Source organism: Zootoca vivipara, chromosome 10 (assembly GCF_965207765.1).
Source record: "Zootoca vivipara chromosome 10, rZooViv2.hap1.1, whole genome shotgun sequence".
Lineage (NCBI taxonomy): Eukaryota > Metazoa > Chordata > Lepidosauria > Squamata > Lacertidae > Zootoca > Zootoca vivipara.
In genome coordinates this window covers 38,808,201-38,826,912 of record NC_142593.1, presented here as the reverse complement: position 1 = coordinate 38,826,912, position 18,712 = coordinate 38,808,201, and the positions used below count along the sequence as shown (strand labels likewise).

General features: G+C 41.0%; 2 protein-coding genes across 7 annotated transcripts in view; one reads left to right on the top strand and one right to left on the bottom strand.

The window, feature by feature from the left end:
- The window catches only part of ERCC8 (ERCC excision repair 8, CSA ubiquitin ligase complex subunit), a 40,998-nt gene extending 27,418 nt beyond the window's left edge, over nt 1-13,580 (bottom strand). For 2 of the 4 annotated variants that reach the window (XM_035100359.3, XM_088652878.1), the window contains exons 1-5: nt 13,459-13,580; nt 10,506-10,601; nt 7,112-7,213; nt 2,577-2,700; nt 1,138-1,219 (exon numbers count right to left, since the gene is read on the bottom strand). In XM_035100359.3, the coding sequence (XP_034956250.1) occupies nt 1,138-1,219; nt 2,577-2,700; nt 7,112-7,213; nt 10,506-10,601; nt 13,459-13,535 (481 nt within the window). In that variant the 5' untranslated portion in view covers nt 13,536-13,580. Of the gene's footprint in view, nt 1-1,137; nt 1,220-2,576; nt 3,682-7,111; nt 7,214-10,505; nt 10,602-13,458 lie in introns of all 4 variants that reach the window. The other 2 variants (XM_035100363.3, XM_088652879.1) reach the window with 2 other exon arrangements.
- Nucleotides 13,581-13,904: 324 nt separating this feature from the next.
- The window catches only part of NDUFAF2 (NADH:ubiquinone oxidoreductase complex assembly factor 2), a 45,305-nt gene continuing 40,497 nt past the window's right edge, over nt 13,905-18,712 (top strand). For 2 of the 3 annotated variants that reach the window (XM_088652883.1, XM_035100365.3), the window contains exon 1: nt 13,905-14,042. In XM_088652883.1, coding sequence (XP_088509009.1) covers nt 13,916-14,042 — 127 coding nt within the window. In that variant the 5' untranslated portion in view covers nt 13,905-13,915. The remainder of the gene's footprint in view (nt 14,043-18,712) is intronic. The other variant, XM_088652882.1, reaches the window with a different exon arrangement.

Genomic DNA, 18,712 nt, shown 5'->3' with positions numbered 1-18,712 from the left:
TATAAAGTAATTCACAATATATAGGCATCATGGCAACAACAAAAATATTCTAACAATGCAATCCGTTTGCATGCTTACTCAGAAAAAGTATTGCTGCACCTTCTGAAACTTTTATCCTAGTATGTGTATTTTAGCCTTAAGGTAGGGGCTGCAGATTTCAATGGCTGCAAAATAGTAGGCAAATAAAAGATCGCAGCACAATGCCGTGCAAATTATGTGAGGAGTTTCAGGCTGGCAAGAGTTAAAAGCAGCCTGCGTCTGTGTGTTTTGCTGTGTCGCCTGACCACTGGGGGGGAATCATGTTACAGTTCCTACATACGGGAATGTTTCTTTGTACTGTACAGTACTCTGTGTGTAAATCAGTTTCGTTTTCCACCGGCAACATGGAAAGTTCGTCGCCGGGAGACAGTCGTTTTATTGCTATGTAAATAAAGATTTTAGACTAGAAGACGGACGCTATCTTTGTGATCTTTTGCGTGCTGTTTCTTGTTAGTTCACACACAGCTTCTTGACTGCGCAAGGAGAGAGACAGAAGAGGATTTATATTTTTGCCAAGGTCCGCAGCAACTGAGGGAAGCGGGCTGGACTGTTGTGATATTTGTTGGCAAAGCCTCTAATGAGCTAATTAACTACTCATTAGGGAGAAAACTTCACAAATTATTCAGAGGTAAAGCCTATAGCCTTTTAATCCACCCCGCCCAAAAGGGTAATTTTAAAAAGCAAGGCCAAAATGTTCTCACTAATCCAGGTTAATCCATACTGGGAAACACCAAAGTGATTTCTCACCTGCCTGGTATTTATTAGATAAGATTTAATGCATATTAGAGGATACTGTCACAATGTCTCTTTAACAATGTTTAGGTGATTTTTATTGTATTTTTTTTTACTTTGGTCACAAACTGCTTTGGGATATTTTTAGTAGCAAGAGATGTGCCAATTAAAAAAACCCCAACCCCAAAACCTCCACCCAACCCATCTTTCATATTCATCTAAACCTCTTTCCTAAAATCAACCGGAAGCACAAACATTTAGGGGGAAAATTCACCACCATCCCTTGGTAAGAAGAAACTGGAATTAACTGTAAGCCAAAAGCATTTGCTTCTAGGCTCACAGCTGACCTTTTATGTGAATACAAACCTGCGATTAAGCAATGCTTGGTAGCAACTGGAGACATATGATGACTGTACACTGTTCCCTCAAAATGAAACACATCTGCTGGCTGTCAATTGAAAGACAATATGTTTATTTAATTTGAATGTCCTGATCCAAATCATAACATAAAAATAAGATTTTAAAACCTTAGTCACAATTGGAATATATTGTGAAATATGGCATGAAAACCCAATCCTGCGAATGCCTTCAAATTGTACCCAGGCACACACTTACATTTGCAAGATGGGACCCTAACCAAAATTGATATTTCTGCCAAAATGATTAGTTTAAACCTGCTAACTAAGACAATGTAAAAAACAACAACATAGTAGCACGTGCTGGGGTATCAAGAAACAGCAGAGAAATTTTTCAGTGAGAGTGGCTTGTGCTTGCATTAATACATTCACCACCTGCCATGCATAAAGAGAACAGCAGTAAAACCAACAACAAAGAAAACTATCATTTGAATATTATCCAGGGCAGGTAAAGAGGAAACTGGGTTGAAAAGGTTTATAGGCACCTTTAAAGCTCTGTGGAAAGCCTACGCACAGCAGTTTGCAAGCATCAATAATCACCTTATCGTTGCGGCTTAAAACACCCTCTGCACAGTGCTATGTAAAAAATGTGTCACCTGATGCCATTGTGACATCGTGTAGTAACATATAGGTGGCTTGTACAACTGTAAACCAAATATAACTCAGTTTCACTGTGCAAATGTTATTAGCAGGGTGGCAGAAATGCAGACTAGGAAGAATACATCATGAAAATCACATGATGTGGAGCTGTTGGCCCAAATTGCAAAAATGTTTGATTATGCCATAGACTTCCTTTGTTTAAATTGTCCACGACTTTGTCTACTGTCTGCCTCTATTAGTGAGTCAACTGACTTACAGTGGTACCTCGGTTTACAAACAGTACCGTTTACGAACGCCTCTGTTTACGAACGCCGCGGACCCGGAAGTGTTTACATCCGGGTCCCGCGGTGTCGGATGCGCAGGCGCGATCTGCGCAGCTTGCGCATGCGCAGAAGTGCTCTATCGGTGCTTCGTGCACGCGCAGAAACGTGCCTTCAGGGAGTGAATGCCTCCGTTTACGAACGCCTCCGTGGAACGGATCGTGTTCGTAAACCGAGGTTCTACTGTACTTGCTCTAAAAGTGATCTTACCAGCTAGATTTGCATGCTTCCCCAAGTATGGGTCCCAACTTGCCAGGCACAGATCCTGGATCAATTCCTGGTACCGTAAGACTTGATCCTGCTGCAAATAATATTTAGGCAGCCTTGCAGAAGTTGAGTAAACACTTGTAATGACTGTTTTTATAATGTATTCTGGAATTTAAACTTCCCATGAAACAAAACACATTTTCGCTTTCAAAACACTAAATACTTCCCATGACTTAACCCAACAATTAAAGATATGACTTACTTGTAAGGTGTTTGTGTCCCATATTTTCAGGGTTTTATCAAATGAACTTGATGTAAACATGCCAGTATCATGAGGGTACCACTGAACTGTCTCTACACTGAATTTATGAACATTAGGATGACTTCTACAATGCAATAACAGAAGGACAAAGGTTACAACCGGCAGGTGTTTGCCCTATTTGCTTAAGCCTTTGTGGCAAAGCTCTGAAAGACGGGGGGCGGGGTGGGGGGAGTCTACGGTTTCTTCATTTAAAGTTTTCTTCTCTACATTTATGATTCAGCAACCCTCCTCTGAATGTTAGTTCAAATTATATTTGTACAAGCAAGGATGGAAGAAATTGAATTATAAATATGGAATATCATATCAAAGGAAACTGTGTGTGTAAAAAAAGGAAAAAGGGAGGGAAGCTCTATTTTGCAAAAGGTTTATGATGGAAACGTAGATCTGACTCTTCCCCATCCGTTATTATTTATGAAGTGAACTGAATAATGCTAAGAGGACTTGGAATTTAATTTAATTGGAAGTATAATTGCTCATATATCTTAGTTGGAAGGAAGGATGAAAGGAGTCTGTGAACTGCCAAGGTTCTTTACTGAGTCATTTGCAGTTCGACAGACCGCTCTTCTTCCAAGGCTGACAGGAAAAATGGAGACAACAGGTAATATTTACTGGGTCAGAGTGTTGGGAATTCAGTTGCACCTTAAGGTACAGACATGTAGCTGTTGTATGTCACATGTCTGTGCACTTCCGTTGTGTATAGCTTTTGCTTCTGCTTCTGTGCTGATCACGAAGGAGAGGAGACATGTTTTCTCTCTCCTGAGATATGCTTAATAAAGCCTTTAAATATGCCAACACATCTCTCTCTCTCTCTCTGTGGCCACTCAAGCTGTGTGGATTCTGCTGCAACAGCGTGCCTAGGCTTTTGAAGTCCAGGTCGTTATCTCAGGCTGCACCGGAGGGTGGAGACGCATGGCAGTTGGCCGGGAGGAGGCGCAGCCCTGGCGTCTCCCATGGTGTTTGCCAACACAGAGTAACTTTTACAGCTGTTGTTAAAGTTGCACAACAACGATGGAGAAATTTCCGGAACATCAATGAGATATCAGTTCTGCCCAAGGCATGATGGGTAACAGCAACAACCGGGGGAAAGAAAGACATAACATCTTACAAGGACAGGAAGAAACACCACGAACAGAATAATTGCCATACACAGGAAGATCAAGGATATAGTTTGAGTTCTTCACTTGTAGTTTTATAAATCATTTAACATGTTAACACAAACAGAAGTTATCAATATTGCAGTTGTTGTATGAGGGATTATTATTATGAAAAGAATGTAATTAAAATCAATAAGATTTTGAAATGCAGAAATAAAGGAAGCCATCAAATCTAGCGCGCCGGGGGGGACGGACGACACTTTATCTAAATTATATAATTCAGCATTTGAACAATTGGTATTAATAATTGTACAGTGGTACCTTGGTTTAAGTACACAATTGGTTCCAGAAGTCTGTACTTAACCTGAAGCATACTTAACCTGAAGCGAACTTTCCCATTGAAAGTAATGGAAAGTGGATTAATCTGTTCCAGACAGTCCACAGAGTACTTAAACTGAAGCGTACTTAACCTGAAGCGAACTTTCCCATTGAAAGTAATGGAAAGTGGATTAATCCGTTCCAGACGGGTCCACGGAGTGCTCAACCTGAAGCGTACTTAACCCGAAGTATGAGTGTAATTGGTTCTGGAAGTCCGTACTTAACCTGAAGCGTACTTTCCCATTGAAAGTAATGGAAAGTGGATTAATCCGTTCCAGACGGGTCAGCAGAGTACTCAACCTGAAGTGTACTTAACCCGAAGTATGAGTGTAATTGGTTCTGGAAGTCCGTACTTAACCTGAAGCGTACTTAACCTGAAGCGTACTTTCCCATTGAAAGTAATGGAAAGTGGATTAATCCGTTCCAGACGGGTCCACGGAGTACTTGAACTGAAAGTACTCAAACCAAGGCGTACTTAAACCGAGGTATGACTGTATTATAAATAAGGTGCTGTTATAATGAGACTAGAGGGACCCAGGTGGCGCTGTGGGTAAATCCACAGAGTCTAGGGCTTGCTGATCAGAAGGTCGGCGGTTCGAATCCCTGCAGCGGGGTGAGCTCCCGTTGCTCGGTCCCAGCTCCTGCCAACCTAGCAGTTCGAAAGCACGAAAGTGCAAGTAGATAAATAGGGACCGCTCCGGCGGGAAGGTAAACGGCGTTTCCGTGCGCTGCTCTGGTTTGCCAGAAGCAGCTTTGTCATGCTGGCCACATGACCCGGAAGCTGTCTGCGGACAAACGCCGGCTCCCTCGGCCTATAGAGCGAGATGAGCGCCGCAACCCCAGAGTCGGACACGACTGGACCTGATGGTCAGGGGCCCCTTTACCTTTATAATGAGACTATTATTGGACTGTAATTGAAAATTAATAAAAAATTATTATTAAAAAAAAAAGAAGCAGATCTCTGCAGGTAGTGGCTGGGGCACTAACAGCACTAAAATTCCTATAATGATTCAAATGGGAGAAGGTTCAGTGGAGATTAATCCCAGGTAAATGCGTACAGGGTTCCCGCTTAATTTATGGTAAATTGTTTTCCCAAAATTTTCAGGAATGGAAGAGGATCTTCTTGGAAGCAACAGCATAAAGGAAGTATATAAAGAGATACTAGTGTTATAATACAACCATTGAAAAACAATAAAATAGTGTAATATATACACAGAGACACAGCATACAAGACAGATAAAAACAGGAAATCAGTAATAATAGGCTCCAATAACAGAGTTCAAGAAAACCTTGGTGAAAATATTTGTGTTTATCAGATGTCTGAAGCAACTGATGGATCATGTTTCATGTATGGTACAGGGAATGGCATTTTACAGGGCAGGAACAATGGCAGTAAATGCCCATTTTGGGGCGACAGTCCTGTGATATTCTATATGTTAGAGTGCTGCAAGTAAAATTTCCCCAGATGATCTAAGTGATCTTGCAGGTCTATACAGGGACAGGTGTCTTTCAGATAACCTGGCTGTCTAGGACTTTATAAGTTGTTAACAAGACCTTGAACAAGGTCCCGGAGCTAATAAGCACCCAGTACAATTTCCTCAGCATAACTGCAGTATGTGCCAAGGTTCTCCACCCAACAACCTGGCCACAATAAAATCGATGTCTCAATATTTTTTTTACACCATCTAATGATACCCTGTTATTGGATTACCGGCATAGCAATGCAAATTTCACCTACTCCAGACTTTATTTCTTCTTTCGTTTCCCCTTATGGTAATAACAGCCATAAAGGTAGATCTCATCTTATGCAGGGGTTATGTTCCTGGCCATCAGGACATATATGCAAAATCACATGAAACCAGAACTACCCCTGGAATGATCCTGCATGACTATCTCTTCCTGTCCAAAGCTGGCACTTAGCGGGCTTGTTAAGCCCCCTGCCTTGCTTGCTATGCTCTGCGAAGGTAGCACAAAGTCTCCCATGAGATCTGTCCTTATATATTTATTGGCGATTTGCGTAAAGCTGTGATTGTGTAAGTAAAGAAAGTGTTGTGGGAAGGAGGAGTGGAAGGAGGAAGAACCTAAGTACAGGAAGACAGAATTCCACAGGAGGGCCCTGCGATGTATCAGGCTCCCAAGTACTGAGAAGGGATCACCAGACCTCCTCTGAAGCAAGACCAGCCATATATTCTGATGAACTTCAAGGGAGAGACCAGCCAACTGCGAAGCGCAACAACTAAGTACAAAATACTTTGCACTGAGAGGGTTGTTTTCTTAAATAATTCACTACAGCTTCTTCTCTTCATCTTTGGAAGCAAGAGTCCCAAGTATTGTACTGGGGGATGTCTCTGTATGGGCCTTTCAAGCTGGGTGCATGAATGAACTTCAAAAACTAGGCATATTGATTCATTTTTGGTGATATCGAAGGGGAACCCTCTCCTCACATTGCTGATTTGGGTTCCCAATTATGTTGGAAATGAATTGTGAGGTTCTATGTTCAATTTCCAGTATAATAATAGAAACATAGAATCGCAGAGCTGGAAGGGACCCTGAGGGTCATAACAACAACACAAGAGCCTGCTGGTTCAGGCTAGTGACCCAATTTAACCCAGCATCCTGCTTTTACTGTGGCCAGCCAGATGCCTTTAAGAAACCTGTAGGCAGAACCTGAGCGTTTCTTGGTAGGGCTGGGGAAAACCTTTGCTGGAAACTTTGGATAACTTCTACCAGTCAGTATAGGCAATAGACCAATGGTCTGACTCAGATAACACATCTTATATTGCTAACCTTTTCATGTTTCACAAACCTTGCTGAAGTGTAAGTTTTGTTGGTCAATGACTTTTGCAAGTCCAGTCAACGTAATAAAACTTCTCTGTTATTTATAGTATCACTTTCACTCACTATGCAGACAACACTAGCTAGCAGTACATTGTAAACATACAGTACTGTATAATGCAAATAAAAGGAATATTTAGAAGGATTCCATTTGTAGAGAGTACATACCTTCCCACAGAACAAACAGCTTTGCAGGTATAGCATGGTTTTCGGCTAAGGTTTTCAAGATCATACAATACAATAACGCCATCAGTGCCGCCTGAAAGCATGCTATAAGAAAACAAATTACAACCAATTTAGACACATTATACTCTTGAGGGGGGGGTTAAATTCCCAAAAGGTAAGTCCAAAATTAAGGATGTATTGTAAATCTGAACATTTTTTCTGGAAATTTCTCAGATGTAGTAAATCAAGTGGAATCCAATTTGATGTGTATGACTCAAAACTTTTTAAACAGCCATATGTCATCTATGTGACCCATAAAATTATCAATAGTAAAACGTATTTACCGTAGTTAAGAATTCAAGCAGGAACAAACCACAGCAACCTCCAGGCTTATGTGCTTCTTTTCCTGTGCATCCAGGAAGAGTTCAGAAGCTATTGCTTACACACTTTTTGAAACTCAGTTTTGTCATGTTGAGTGGACCAAACAACAGTTATTAACATTGCGGGTAGCACTGTGGTCTAAACCACTGAGCCTCTTGGGCTTGCCAATCAGAAGGTCAGCAGTTCGAATCCCCACGACGGGGTGAGCTCCCGTTGCTTGGTCCCTGCTCCTGCCAACCTAGCAGTTTGAAAGCACGTCAAAGTGCAAGTAGATAAATAGGTACCGCTCTAGCAGGAAGGTAAACAGCATTTCCGTGCGCTGCTCTGGTTTGCCAGAAGTGGCTTAGTCATGCTGGCCACATGACCCAGAAGCTGTACACCGGCTCCCTCAGCCAGTAAAGCGAGACGAGCGCCGCAACCCCAGAGTTGTTCGTTACTGGACCTAACGGTCAGGGGTCCCTTTACCTTTACAGTTTGTTTCAAACAAGCCAACTTCAAATGATAGTTATTAAAGTTACTAAAGCTGGCTTAAACCAAACCATAGTTTGAAGTCTGGATTACATACCATGCTGTGATTAATCAGAAGCAAAAGCTTCCAAATGCCTTCTTCCAGTCATGCAGGAGAGGAAAGATGTTAGCACATTAGTCTTGAGGGTTGCACAGAACTATTTTGTCAAAAAAAATAGTAATTAGCCATTGTAGTTCAAAAGCTTTCCTTTGAAAGTAATTTTATTGGGCTACTAATAGTGGTACCTCGGGTTGCGTACTCAATCCGTTTCGGGGTGCCGTTCACACCCCAAAAAGTACGCAGCCCGAGTGGGGCTTCTGCGCATGCACGAAGCGCCGATAGAGCACTTCTGCGCACGTGCGAAGCACACAGAATGCTTCTGCACATGCGCAAAGCGCGCAGAATGCTTCTGCGCATGTGGCAGAACCCCTTCTGGGTCAGCGCGGTTCTTAACCGGAAAATATGCAACCCGCAGCGTACTCAACCCAAGGTATGACATATGTTTTAAAACAGGAGTGGCCACTTTTGTCCTCCTGAGGTCTCCATTACTTCAGGAGTCATTTGTCAGGGATCACATGCCCGTTGTGAGTGGGGCCCATGTTACATCGAGTGGTAGACTGAGAAAGGTGGTGGTTTTCAATAGGCACCAAAAAGATGACAGAGATGGTGCCTGTCTAACATTCAAGGGAGGGAATTCCAAAGAGTAGGTGCCACCACACTAAAGGCCCACTTCCGACATTGCAAGGGACAGACCTCCTGATAAGATGGCATCTACAGGAGTGATGCAGTGATCGACTGAGTACGTAAGGAGTGAGATGTTTTATGTGTCCTGGTCCAAATATGTATAGGGCTTTATACACAACTATCACCCTGAACTTAGCCTGGTATTTGACAGCTGACTAAGGATGCGGGGTGGGGTGGGGTGGGGAATCATCATCATCATCATCATCATTTGTACCCTGCCTATCTGACTGGGTTGCTCCATAGAATTGTACACTTAGAAGGGAGCACAAGGGTCAACTAGTCCAACCCCCTGCATTGCAGGAATCTTTTGCTCAACCTGGGACTTGAATCCCTGACCTGGAGATTAAGAGTCTCATTACCAACTGAGCTATCCCTGGGGGTGCAAAGCAGCATGAGGCTCTGGGATCTCCTGGATGGAAATAATGAGCTGTTCCCTTAACAACTAGGGGTTCTCCTCCTTAGCTTTGGTCTTGCGGAAGACAAACATTCCATGGTGTTTGATTCCTGATGGCTGTGGTTGTGTGGGTAGGGATCTACCCATGGTGTTTGCAGCATGGGTTCAAGTCCTGGGAGCTCTCTCTCTTTTGCAGCTTGAATTCCTGCTGCCTGTTTTCCAATCTCCTACCATATTGTGCAATAAGCCACTGGGAAGTGCTGTTGCTGGCATGTACATGTGGCTCCTTTGGTTGGATGTCCTGGATTCTTCTTAGCTGCTTGGCAGAACAGTCTTTCTGAACCACCACCACCACCCCCGGGTGGTTGTGAAATCTTGGGTCTCAAGAGGGTCTCTTGTAGTGTTATGGTATCTTACCTAAGGAACTATGAGGCTTCTGTTGAACGGGTAATCAACCTTTCAATGTTGAGTCTGTAAAGATGTGTGGGGACTGGCAGTAGTAAGGCTGTTGCTGCACATGCCATTGGGACATGTGGAGTAGGCATGCCATGATGTGCACAGGGTATCAAAGAAAACGTGACCCCAAACCAGAACTATATTAATTTTTGATGAACCAGAACATAATTTTGTTGCCTGAAAGAATCTGTTGAACCTGAACTCAACAGAAAGGTAGGTATGTGTGTCAGGTTACTAGTTCACAATCATACTCCAGCCAAACAACGAAACACCTGATGTGATTCTTTAGTAGCACCAGAACTAGAATTAGCACATACAATGAAACCAATAGCTGGAAGGATTTGTATATTTTAGATCTGTACAGACTTCTATAGGTCTTCAGGGCCCGTGGAGGAGCACAGTGCAGCAGCCTACTAGCCTAGTAAAGTCACTAGGAATTGGGGAGATGAGTGAGCAGGCCTTCCTAGGCCCAGGATACCTGAAGGAATCCTCAGCCCAGACACTGGGGACTATGGTGTTTGTGTGGGAAGGATCATTGGAGATGCTATTCCATTTCTGGACTGGTTCTGAGGTTTTCTGCTTCCCGGGGGCTTAAAAGTATGTTGAACACTTTTTATGTTAATGCTCAGTGGTCATGTAGCTCTTATGGTGTGAATTGGGCTAGGACAGTACTGGTACTTAGTGGGAAGGGAATGTTACTTTTAAGTTTGAATCTGTCTGTTTTGACTAGTATTGTATCCATTCATTATGTTACCAATTTTATTAAACAAAACATTTTCAGAAATTGATTTTTTTTCTCTGGAAAAAATTATCAATGGGAAATTTTCAATTATTTTATTGAATATATTTTAAAATACTGTATGTTGTATACAATACATTCCACAATAAAACATATAGTAATATCATGTACATACTATCGACTTTCCACAGGTTCAATATCCAAGGTGTTAATACCACTTCCATGGATTCTTTCTATATCTTTATCCTTGTTTAATTCCAGGCTCAGCACCCTTAACAAGAGCAACAACAAAGTCATTAAGAAAAGCAAGCCATATTAACTATGGGACACACTTCTGAATGAACAATTATAGGATTAGACAGCAGAATACTTCACTAATTTGACAACATACTGGTTACTAGAATGGCATGCAGTACTTGTTCTTATAGTTTAAAGGATGCCTTGTATTATGGACCCGGAAATGAATGGAGTTCAGATGCTTTAAGACAGGTATGGCAAACCTTTGGCCCTCCAAATGTTGCTTAACTACAACTCCCATCATCCCTGGCTGTTGGCCCTGCTTCTGATAGGCCAAAGTTTCCCTATACCTCCCTGACTACTGATAACAGTTTAAAAAGTAAGAAAACCTACTTGTTAGAATATTCTAGAAAGAACTTGAGAATTGGTCTTGAACAGGTTGTTAGGTAGGGTGGAAAAAAATTAATGATAAAAAAACCCCAAAAACTGGATTTTTAAATTTTAATTCGGATTTTTTAACATTTAAATTGGATTTTTAAAATAAAATGCTTTTGGAGGAAAAATCTTTCTAAAGATAGTTTTCTATTTAAGTTACATTATAGTCCAAAGGCTATTCATCAGGAAATAATGATTTGTTTTAAGTTTTTCATGTGTGCTAAAACTCAGTCTGGTTTTTTTAAAAAATTGTTTAACCACATCAGTTAACAAACATGGATATCTGTGCTATAATGTTATTGTTTTTGTTAAATAAATTGTTTAAATTGTTATTAAGAAAATGATTATTTTTCTCCTTCCAATAAAGTAGAGCAGAAAAGTTGTCCAAATATAAACAATAATTTCATAATTATCTGTCTATGTATTTGTAATAGTATAACCAAATAAGTAAATTTTGATATAACGGTAAAAACTACTCTGAAAATTTCTTATTCCAAAAATGAAACCTTCATCTGGTTGTAAATATTAAGATTATACCAGCAAGAATGAGTCTTTCTTTTAAAAATGGTTTAAATCAAGTCTTACTGACTAGTGATTTAAATCAAGTCCTATGGTGATTTAAATAAAATCCACCCTGTTGCTAGGCAACAGAAAAATCTCCCCAGCAAAAGGTGCCTTTTTTAAGGTCATGCGGTCAATAAAGCTCAGTGTGTAAATGCACAGAAATGTAAATGAGTTAGCAATTGAGTCTCAGAGCTGGATGGCTAGAGGATAATGAATTATGTTGTTTTATTAGTTTTATTTGAACCAGTGTAATTTTTTTGTAAATAATAAAGATTTTCTGTAAAAAAAACTGCTGCAAGCCTGAATAAAAATGCAACCCAAGAGTAGTTCCATTCACACGCCAACAAGGTTATGGGCCTAGATCCGAATGTTCCGGAACTGACAGTTCCAGAACCAGATGTTCCAGAACCAGATGTCTCAATACTGGATGTTCCAGGACTGCATATTCCAGAGAACCCAGTGAGCACAGAACATAATGTTTCTGAACGCTCTAAGATAGGAGTATTGTGTTTCAGGTTCAACCTTAACATCAGTTTCTCTATCCTGAACAGTTTCTTCACTCATTGCTCTTTGTCTCTTAACCTGTTTTGAATATTTAGTTTGTCTCTGTGTCTCACTTTGAGATAATCTCTGACTTGAAGGAAGACGCACTTCGGAAGCATTTTGTCTACCTTGTGCTTGCTCATGAAAAATGACATCTCTACTATTACACTTTTGCTTTTAAGAGACCAGTCTATACCCTATTGTTTAAGAATAATAGCCAAGAAATTAACACTCTAACCCCCTTGAAGAGTTTCCTGCACGTTTCAGCTTGAACTTGCTCAAAACATGTACATCCAAACACACACAAATGCCATAACTTGGGTTAGTTACAGGAGTAGTGTTAGTTACAGAGGTATACAATCTAAGCATTTCTTGGTGGAAGTTCAAAGTCTCTGTGCCCCTGTGAACCCTTTCCAGCTCAGAGCCAGGTGTACATAAGCTACATTGCAACTCGCCCCCCTCCATCTACAGTTAAACAATTTACAATCAGGGCGAGTCCTAAAAATATGTATCTCAGGTGTCAAAGACCAGTATGAAGTGGTGAATCTTCAGCATATGACAGAAGATATACAGTACACTGAATGTGCCACATGCACCTCTTTGGGGAGGGAATTCCACATTTGAGGGCTGTCACAGAAAGACAGTCAGTGTAATGCAGTGGTGCAAGGATAGGTAGGACTCAGGGCCTGGGTCCCACTTCACAAAAGCAGGTGGTTCCTCAAATACAGAAGAGCTGGTTTAGAGCACTTTGAAATAAGTGAAGCAATATACATTGCCATCTAAAGAGAGGGCTCACCTTTAGTCCAGATAAAAAAAATTCCTTCCAGTAGCACCTTAGAGACCAACTAAGTTTATCATTGGTATGAGCTTTCGTGTTCATGCACACTTCTTCAGATGCAGAAGTGTGCATGCACATGAAAGCTCATACCAATGACAAACTTAGTTGGTCTCTAAGGTGCTACTGGAAGGAATTTTTTTAGTTTGTTTCGACTACGTCAGACCAACATGGCTATCTACCTTTAGTCCAGAGTTCACCTAACTGCACCACTGCTCCCTTTTCTACATATGCACATACTCTGGACATCTGCGAAAGGACTTGTCCAACGAGAGTCTTGCTCTGCTGGGATGCAAACTCAGGCACAAATTGCAATACCACACAGCTCCTGAATGAGATCTGGCAAGCTAAGTGACACATTACTATTATTTCCCAGATGTTTGTGACATCAGGAATTGCTTTGTGAAATACTAGGGTTCAAAGATTGTAATTAGCCAAAAGAACCCAGACAGGCAGAAAGCACTGCCAGGCGAGGCCAGAGGACAGCTCCGGCCTGCCCTGAGACTTGCTTTACCTCCTGGTAGACTCAGCCCGGCGAAGCCTCAGCGGGTCTTCCAAGCCTGCTTGGCGGGCAGAAATAAAGCCCAACATGACGAAATGTGATAAGCCGCAGCCAGGGCACCGCCATGTTGGGGGAGCGATCTAGCGCTCATTGGCTCCGAGTAAGAGCCCTTCAGCCAATGCGGAGGCTTGTTATTTAAGACGTCGTCTCCCGTCGCCAGGCTGAACGGGAACAACACAGCGCCCATGCGCAGATTTTTGGAGGCGGGGCGCCGGCGGGTCGGCGCGCGCACCCACACTCCTAGTCAGCGTCGGGCTTAGCTTGAGCTGCGTCGACGGCGGGAAGCGGACGTGACATTCAAACGGTTTCTCGACGGTTCGAGGCTCGCGACCGTCACGTGTTTGAATCCTGTCAGTGTGGGGGGACAGAAATCGAGAGAACCGCGCATGCGCCTTATTCTTCCACAGGCATGAGCGGCGTCTGGCGGCTCTTGCGTTCGCTGAAGCTCCGGGTTTTCGGGCCAGCGAAAGAGTATGTCGGCGCAGATCCCCAGGGCAACAAGTACTACCGTGTCCCGAAGCACGAAACCTGGGCAGGTGAGGGGAGGGAAGGAGGCGGGGCGAGTCGGTCGGAAGGTCAAACCCGCGCGCTCTCCTCAGAAACGAGCCCGAAGGTTTTTGCGTATCCAAAGTTCCCTCTGGCCGAGCTGGAATAATGACCGCCTTCTAGGTCACTCAAACGCTACCTGGAGCCTGGCAGGGGTTGGGAGCCCGGCGTCGTCTGAAGGGTCACAGGTTCCCTACTCCTGCCTTTTGCTTCCATTTAGTGGGCGTGATCGTGGGCAGAATCCTGTCCTCAAAAGCCAGCTCACTTGAGCTTTCTCCCCAGGAACGGTGTGTAGAATTATTAATCTGTATATGCTTGAAGCTGCCCAGAGTGGGTGGGGCGACGCAGATGGGTGGGGCACAAAGAATAAATTTATTATTGTTGTTGCTATTAAGGTTCTGAAGACCATTGAGAGCTAACTTATTACATCAGGATCCTCTGCAAATTTTTAGGGATCTCTGGGCTTGCTGGCAGTAATGCAGCAGGCAGCTGGATTGAACTGTTGTTTTATAAATTAATATTTAATATTTTGTTTGGAGCCGCCCAGAGTGGCTGGGGAAACCCAGACAGATGGGCGGAGTATAAATAAATAATTATTATTAATTATTATTACTTCCCACAGTGCCCCAGAGCGATACTTAGTTGGGGGAATTGTGGGGAATTAAAAATGTAGTTTTACATTCAGCTGTCTGATGCTGTACCAAAGCTCCAAGGCAGGCATCGCCAGTGAGCCTTTGGGACATTGACAGCTGTTCAAGGATGCCAACTGCTGACACAAACACTGTGAATAACCAAAGCCCCGGCCATGTCCACTCAACACTTAAATAGTATTGTATTAAATGGAACTTAGTTAAGTGAGGCTAGGGTTGCAGCCTAAGGATTGCAGCTTACCTGGAAGAAAGTCTAACCAAACCCTGCAAATTTTATTCTGATTAAAAATGCCCAAGGATCGGGCTGTATGTCCGATAGATCTCAGTGGAACTTACTTTTGAGTAAACATGCATTATATTGCACAGGGCTTTATTTTGACCAAAGCACATGCACATTTTATCTCCTTCACTGTTTAGGCATGGTTCAAAGTCACTTTGGGGCCCATATATATCATTTCTGCCTTAGTACAGTGTTCCCAAGTTTTTGATACTTTCTTGGCTTACTCTGTGTTTGTGTTAGATTTCAAATAAGATGTATGCTGCAGTCTTGCCCTACTAAAGGAACATTCCAATGGTTTTAAAACAGCACAAATTATACCAGCTTTTCCTCAAGATGGTGTAAAGTTACACCAGAGCCAAACCCATTCTAGAACAAGCCTACTACAGTACTGACGGAGCTGGCCCAAGCCCATCAGAGGGAAAACAAGCTTTTAAATAGACTTACACCACCCTTTATGTTGAGATAAGTTCCACTGGATTGCTAGGTTACATGACTGAGCAGGACAAAGATAAAATCCAGCTCTGTAACTGGTTTAGTTTTTTTTTAAAGGAAGATTTTGGAAGTTCCACATAGAGCATATTGAAGTATTCCATTCTTGAAGTAACCAATGCATGATTTACTGTGGCCAAACTCTCTCAGTCCTGGAACAGTTGTACTTATTGTACTAGTCACAGCTGATACAAGGTATTTCTAGCCACAGAAGCTAGCTGGGCCTCCAGTGAAAACACTGGATCTAGAAACACCCACAGACCACTCACTTTCCTCTTTAGGGGAGGAGCACAACCCAATCAAGAAATTGAACATCTTCTTAGGCACTGGAACCACTCAACCACAGTCTTGCCAGTTATTTTTCCTCATCCATTTTACCATGTATCTGGTAGACTGCACTAATTTCATTAAGATATTAAATTTAGGGCTAGTAGCATATTTAATATTAACCAAGTTATTCTGTAAGTGAATCTTAGGTTTGTATTCAACATTAGTTCTACTCAGTTCTACTTAGTTGAATACAACCCTTAGTATTTACATTTTAAAAATTATTTTTATCTACCCTAGTATAGTTAAAATAAAATTCTTTATGCTGTTATTTTTTTCTAGTTGCCAAGAGAGCTATGCTCTCTGATCAGAAAGTAGCTTTACTGGAAGGTGACCTTTGAGTTAAAGTTCCAATCAGTAATTTACAGATTGGAATTTGGGGAGAGACAGTTTTAGTACAGAAGCTGCCACTTGCCAGCCCTTTGTTAGATTTCTTTATGTATATTGAATGATGAGGCTCTTTTCCCATGAAGTCGTCTAGAAATACAGTAAATGATTAATAATCACATTTTAGAAATTAAAACTGAAATGCTAGATCTTTGTACATCTATGATAATTTGAGTTTACACTTGAAAATATGTGCACATGGGCACAAGAACAGGGTCTTTTCTGCAAAGGCCACCCAATTATGGAATTTAATTGTCAGTCATATCAGGCCAGCTTAATCTCTTGTGTCTTTTGAATAGGCCTGAAAGATTCATTTCATTCCTTTGACTTTTAATTTAGTATGATGGATACCAGATTGTAGTTTTCAATGGGCCACTTTTTCCTTATGCTGTTTTTATATTTTTAGAGATCATTGGATATTTTAAATGTATTAAATGTGTTGTGTTTGTATGTTTGGTTGTAAACTGCTTTGAGAGATAGTCTTGCCTGAAAAGCAGAATAGAAAGGTTTTATTTAAATAAATATTATACTGGTATACCTCTTGGGTTGCTGTGCTTTACTGCAGCTTCCTATTGAGTTTACACATAGTTTGAGACCTGAATGTCTGTGTGAAAGGGCCCTACATAGGATTGTAACTTGTCTCAGCATTACCTGTTCCCAACTATGTCTGTATGACTGCATATTCTCAGATTTTTTAGCACGTTAAACTTGTTAAAAGATTAGTTTGACAGTGATTAAATAATACAATTCCATCATGCTTGTCCCGAGAGAAACATCCAGGCTAAGCCATTTACTCTGAGATGACTTCTGAGTTGGCACTCTTGAAACTGGATGAGCTGGAAGGTGGGATTGGACACTTAAGCAACCATGATTGATGACTCATTTTTAGTATCTCAGTCAAGTATTTCACTAAAAAGGGTAGATTTATCTGTGTAATACATTTATTTTTTTACTGTATAACACTGTCAGAGCTTCACCATAGCATTCCTACATGATGAATTGCCCTTGCTATACCAGCCTATATTGATTTTCAAGCTATTCATATCTCAGTAATTACAAAACAAGTTCCTTGTACAGTTTATGCATTTTATTACAACATGCATTCAGTGCAAAATAACTCTTCCTATTTGGTAATATGAATACAAAAATGGTTGGTAATAGTAATAATAATGAAAAATTATGCTGCAGCATAAAACATGCTAGACATTTACTATCTAGCACATATCCTCTAATGCATATTGTAAATATGTTTTTAAAACTTTTAAAAAAAGTTTTCAGATAGGTAGTACACCATTAATCAATAAAACACATATTCAGTATGGCAGTTTTAAGAGAATGAAGGTGGCGGAGGGGAATCAGCACTGGTTTGAAACAAATTTCATTTCATTGTCATCCTTTGAACAAAGAATGAGTGCAAGTTTATACATGAATACCATCACTTGGTTGAACAAGATCGAGCAGGATTTTTCTAAATAAGTTATTAGCAGGCACCATTCTTCGAGTTCTTCATTTGAAATGTCAAGTTTCAAATAATATAAATGTTCCCAACCTTTAAACACCATTGTTTGTTTTTCTGGCTGCCTAGATTCAGAATAACCTATATCCAGATTATGTTTTTGGCGGCTGCAAACAAGGTACCTAAAAGGTTCATGCGCTTAGAAACTGAAGTTGGGCAACAAAGAGCAACCAAGAAGGAATAATAATAATAATAATAATAATAATAATAATTAATAGACATTTGTATACCACCCTTCATCCGTAGATCTCAGGGTGGTTCACAACATAATATTACAATATAAACATTGCAAAAAACATGACAGTGTACGGTCTTAAATGAGTTAATTTGGAAGATGCTTATTCTCACCATCATAAATATGTACCGAGATCTCCACAAAACTTGAAATATTTTGAACCTCAATTTGTATCCATTTGGTAAGAGTCACGCTCACCTTATACAAAGATGAGGATGCTCAAGTTTCAGGTTCTCACACTTCCCTCTCTCCTTCTTTCTGTGACATGCATTTTAATCTTGTCTGAACTATCCTGACTGACAAAGAGAAACTTCATTTGGTCCACTTCATAACATTTTTTATTAACATCTCTTTCAAGGTGACACAATTAGTTTTTTTAAAAATATGATTCAAGGAATTAAATAAGATATAATATGAACCCTTAGCTTAAACGATTCCATGGCTTATTGGGTCAGCTACACAAAGCTTAGCTTGTATTTACATTTGTTTAATTTGAGCCCCTGCATTCCGCACCAGGATGTTTTATTGCCTTGGGTATGATGTGTCATAAAACAGTAGGATATTAAAGCAAAGATAAGTAATAAATCAGTTTCATTGAGATGATCAAAGTACTTTTTTGTTTCTGTTTTTAAACTTCACCTTGGTTTCTGAGGCCAGGTGGGTAAATCAAAGGCTGAAGCAAGTTAAGTTGGTGATAGCACATGATGAGTGACTGTGAACAAGTGCTGTACAGAGTCATCCAGTTTGTCAGTTATAGTGCACCCTGGGACCAGTTT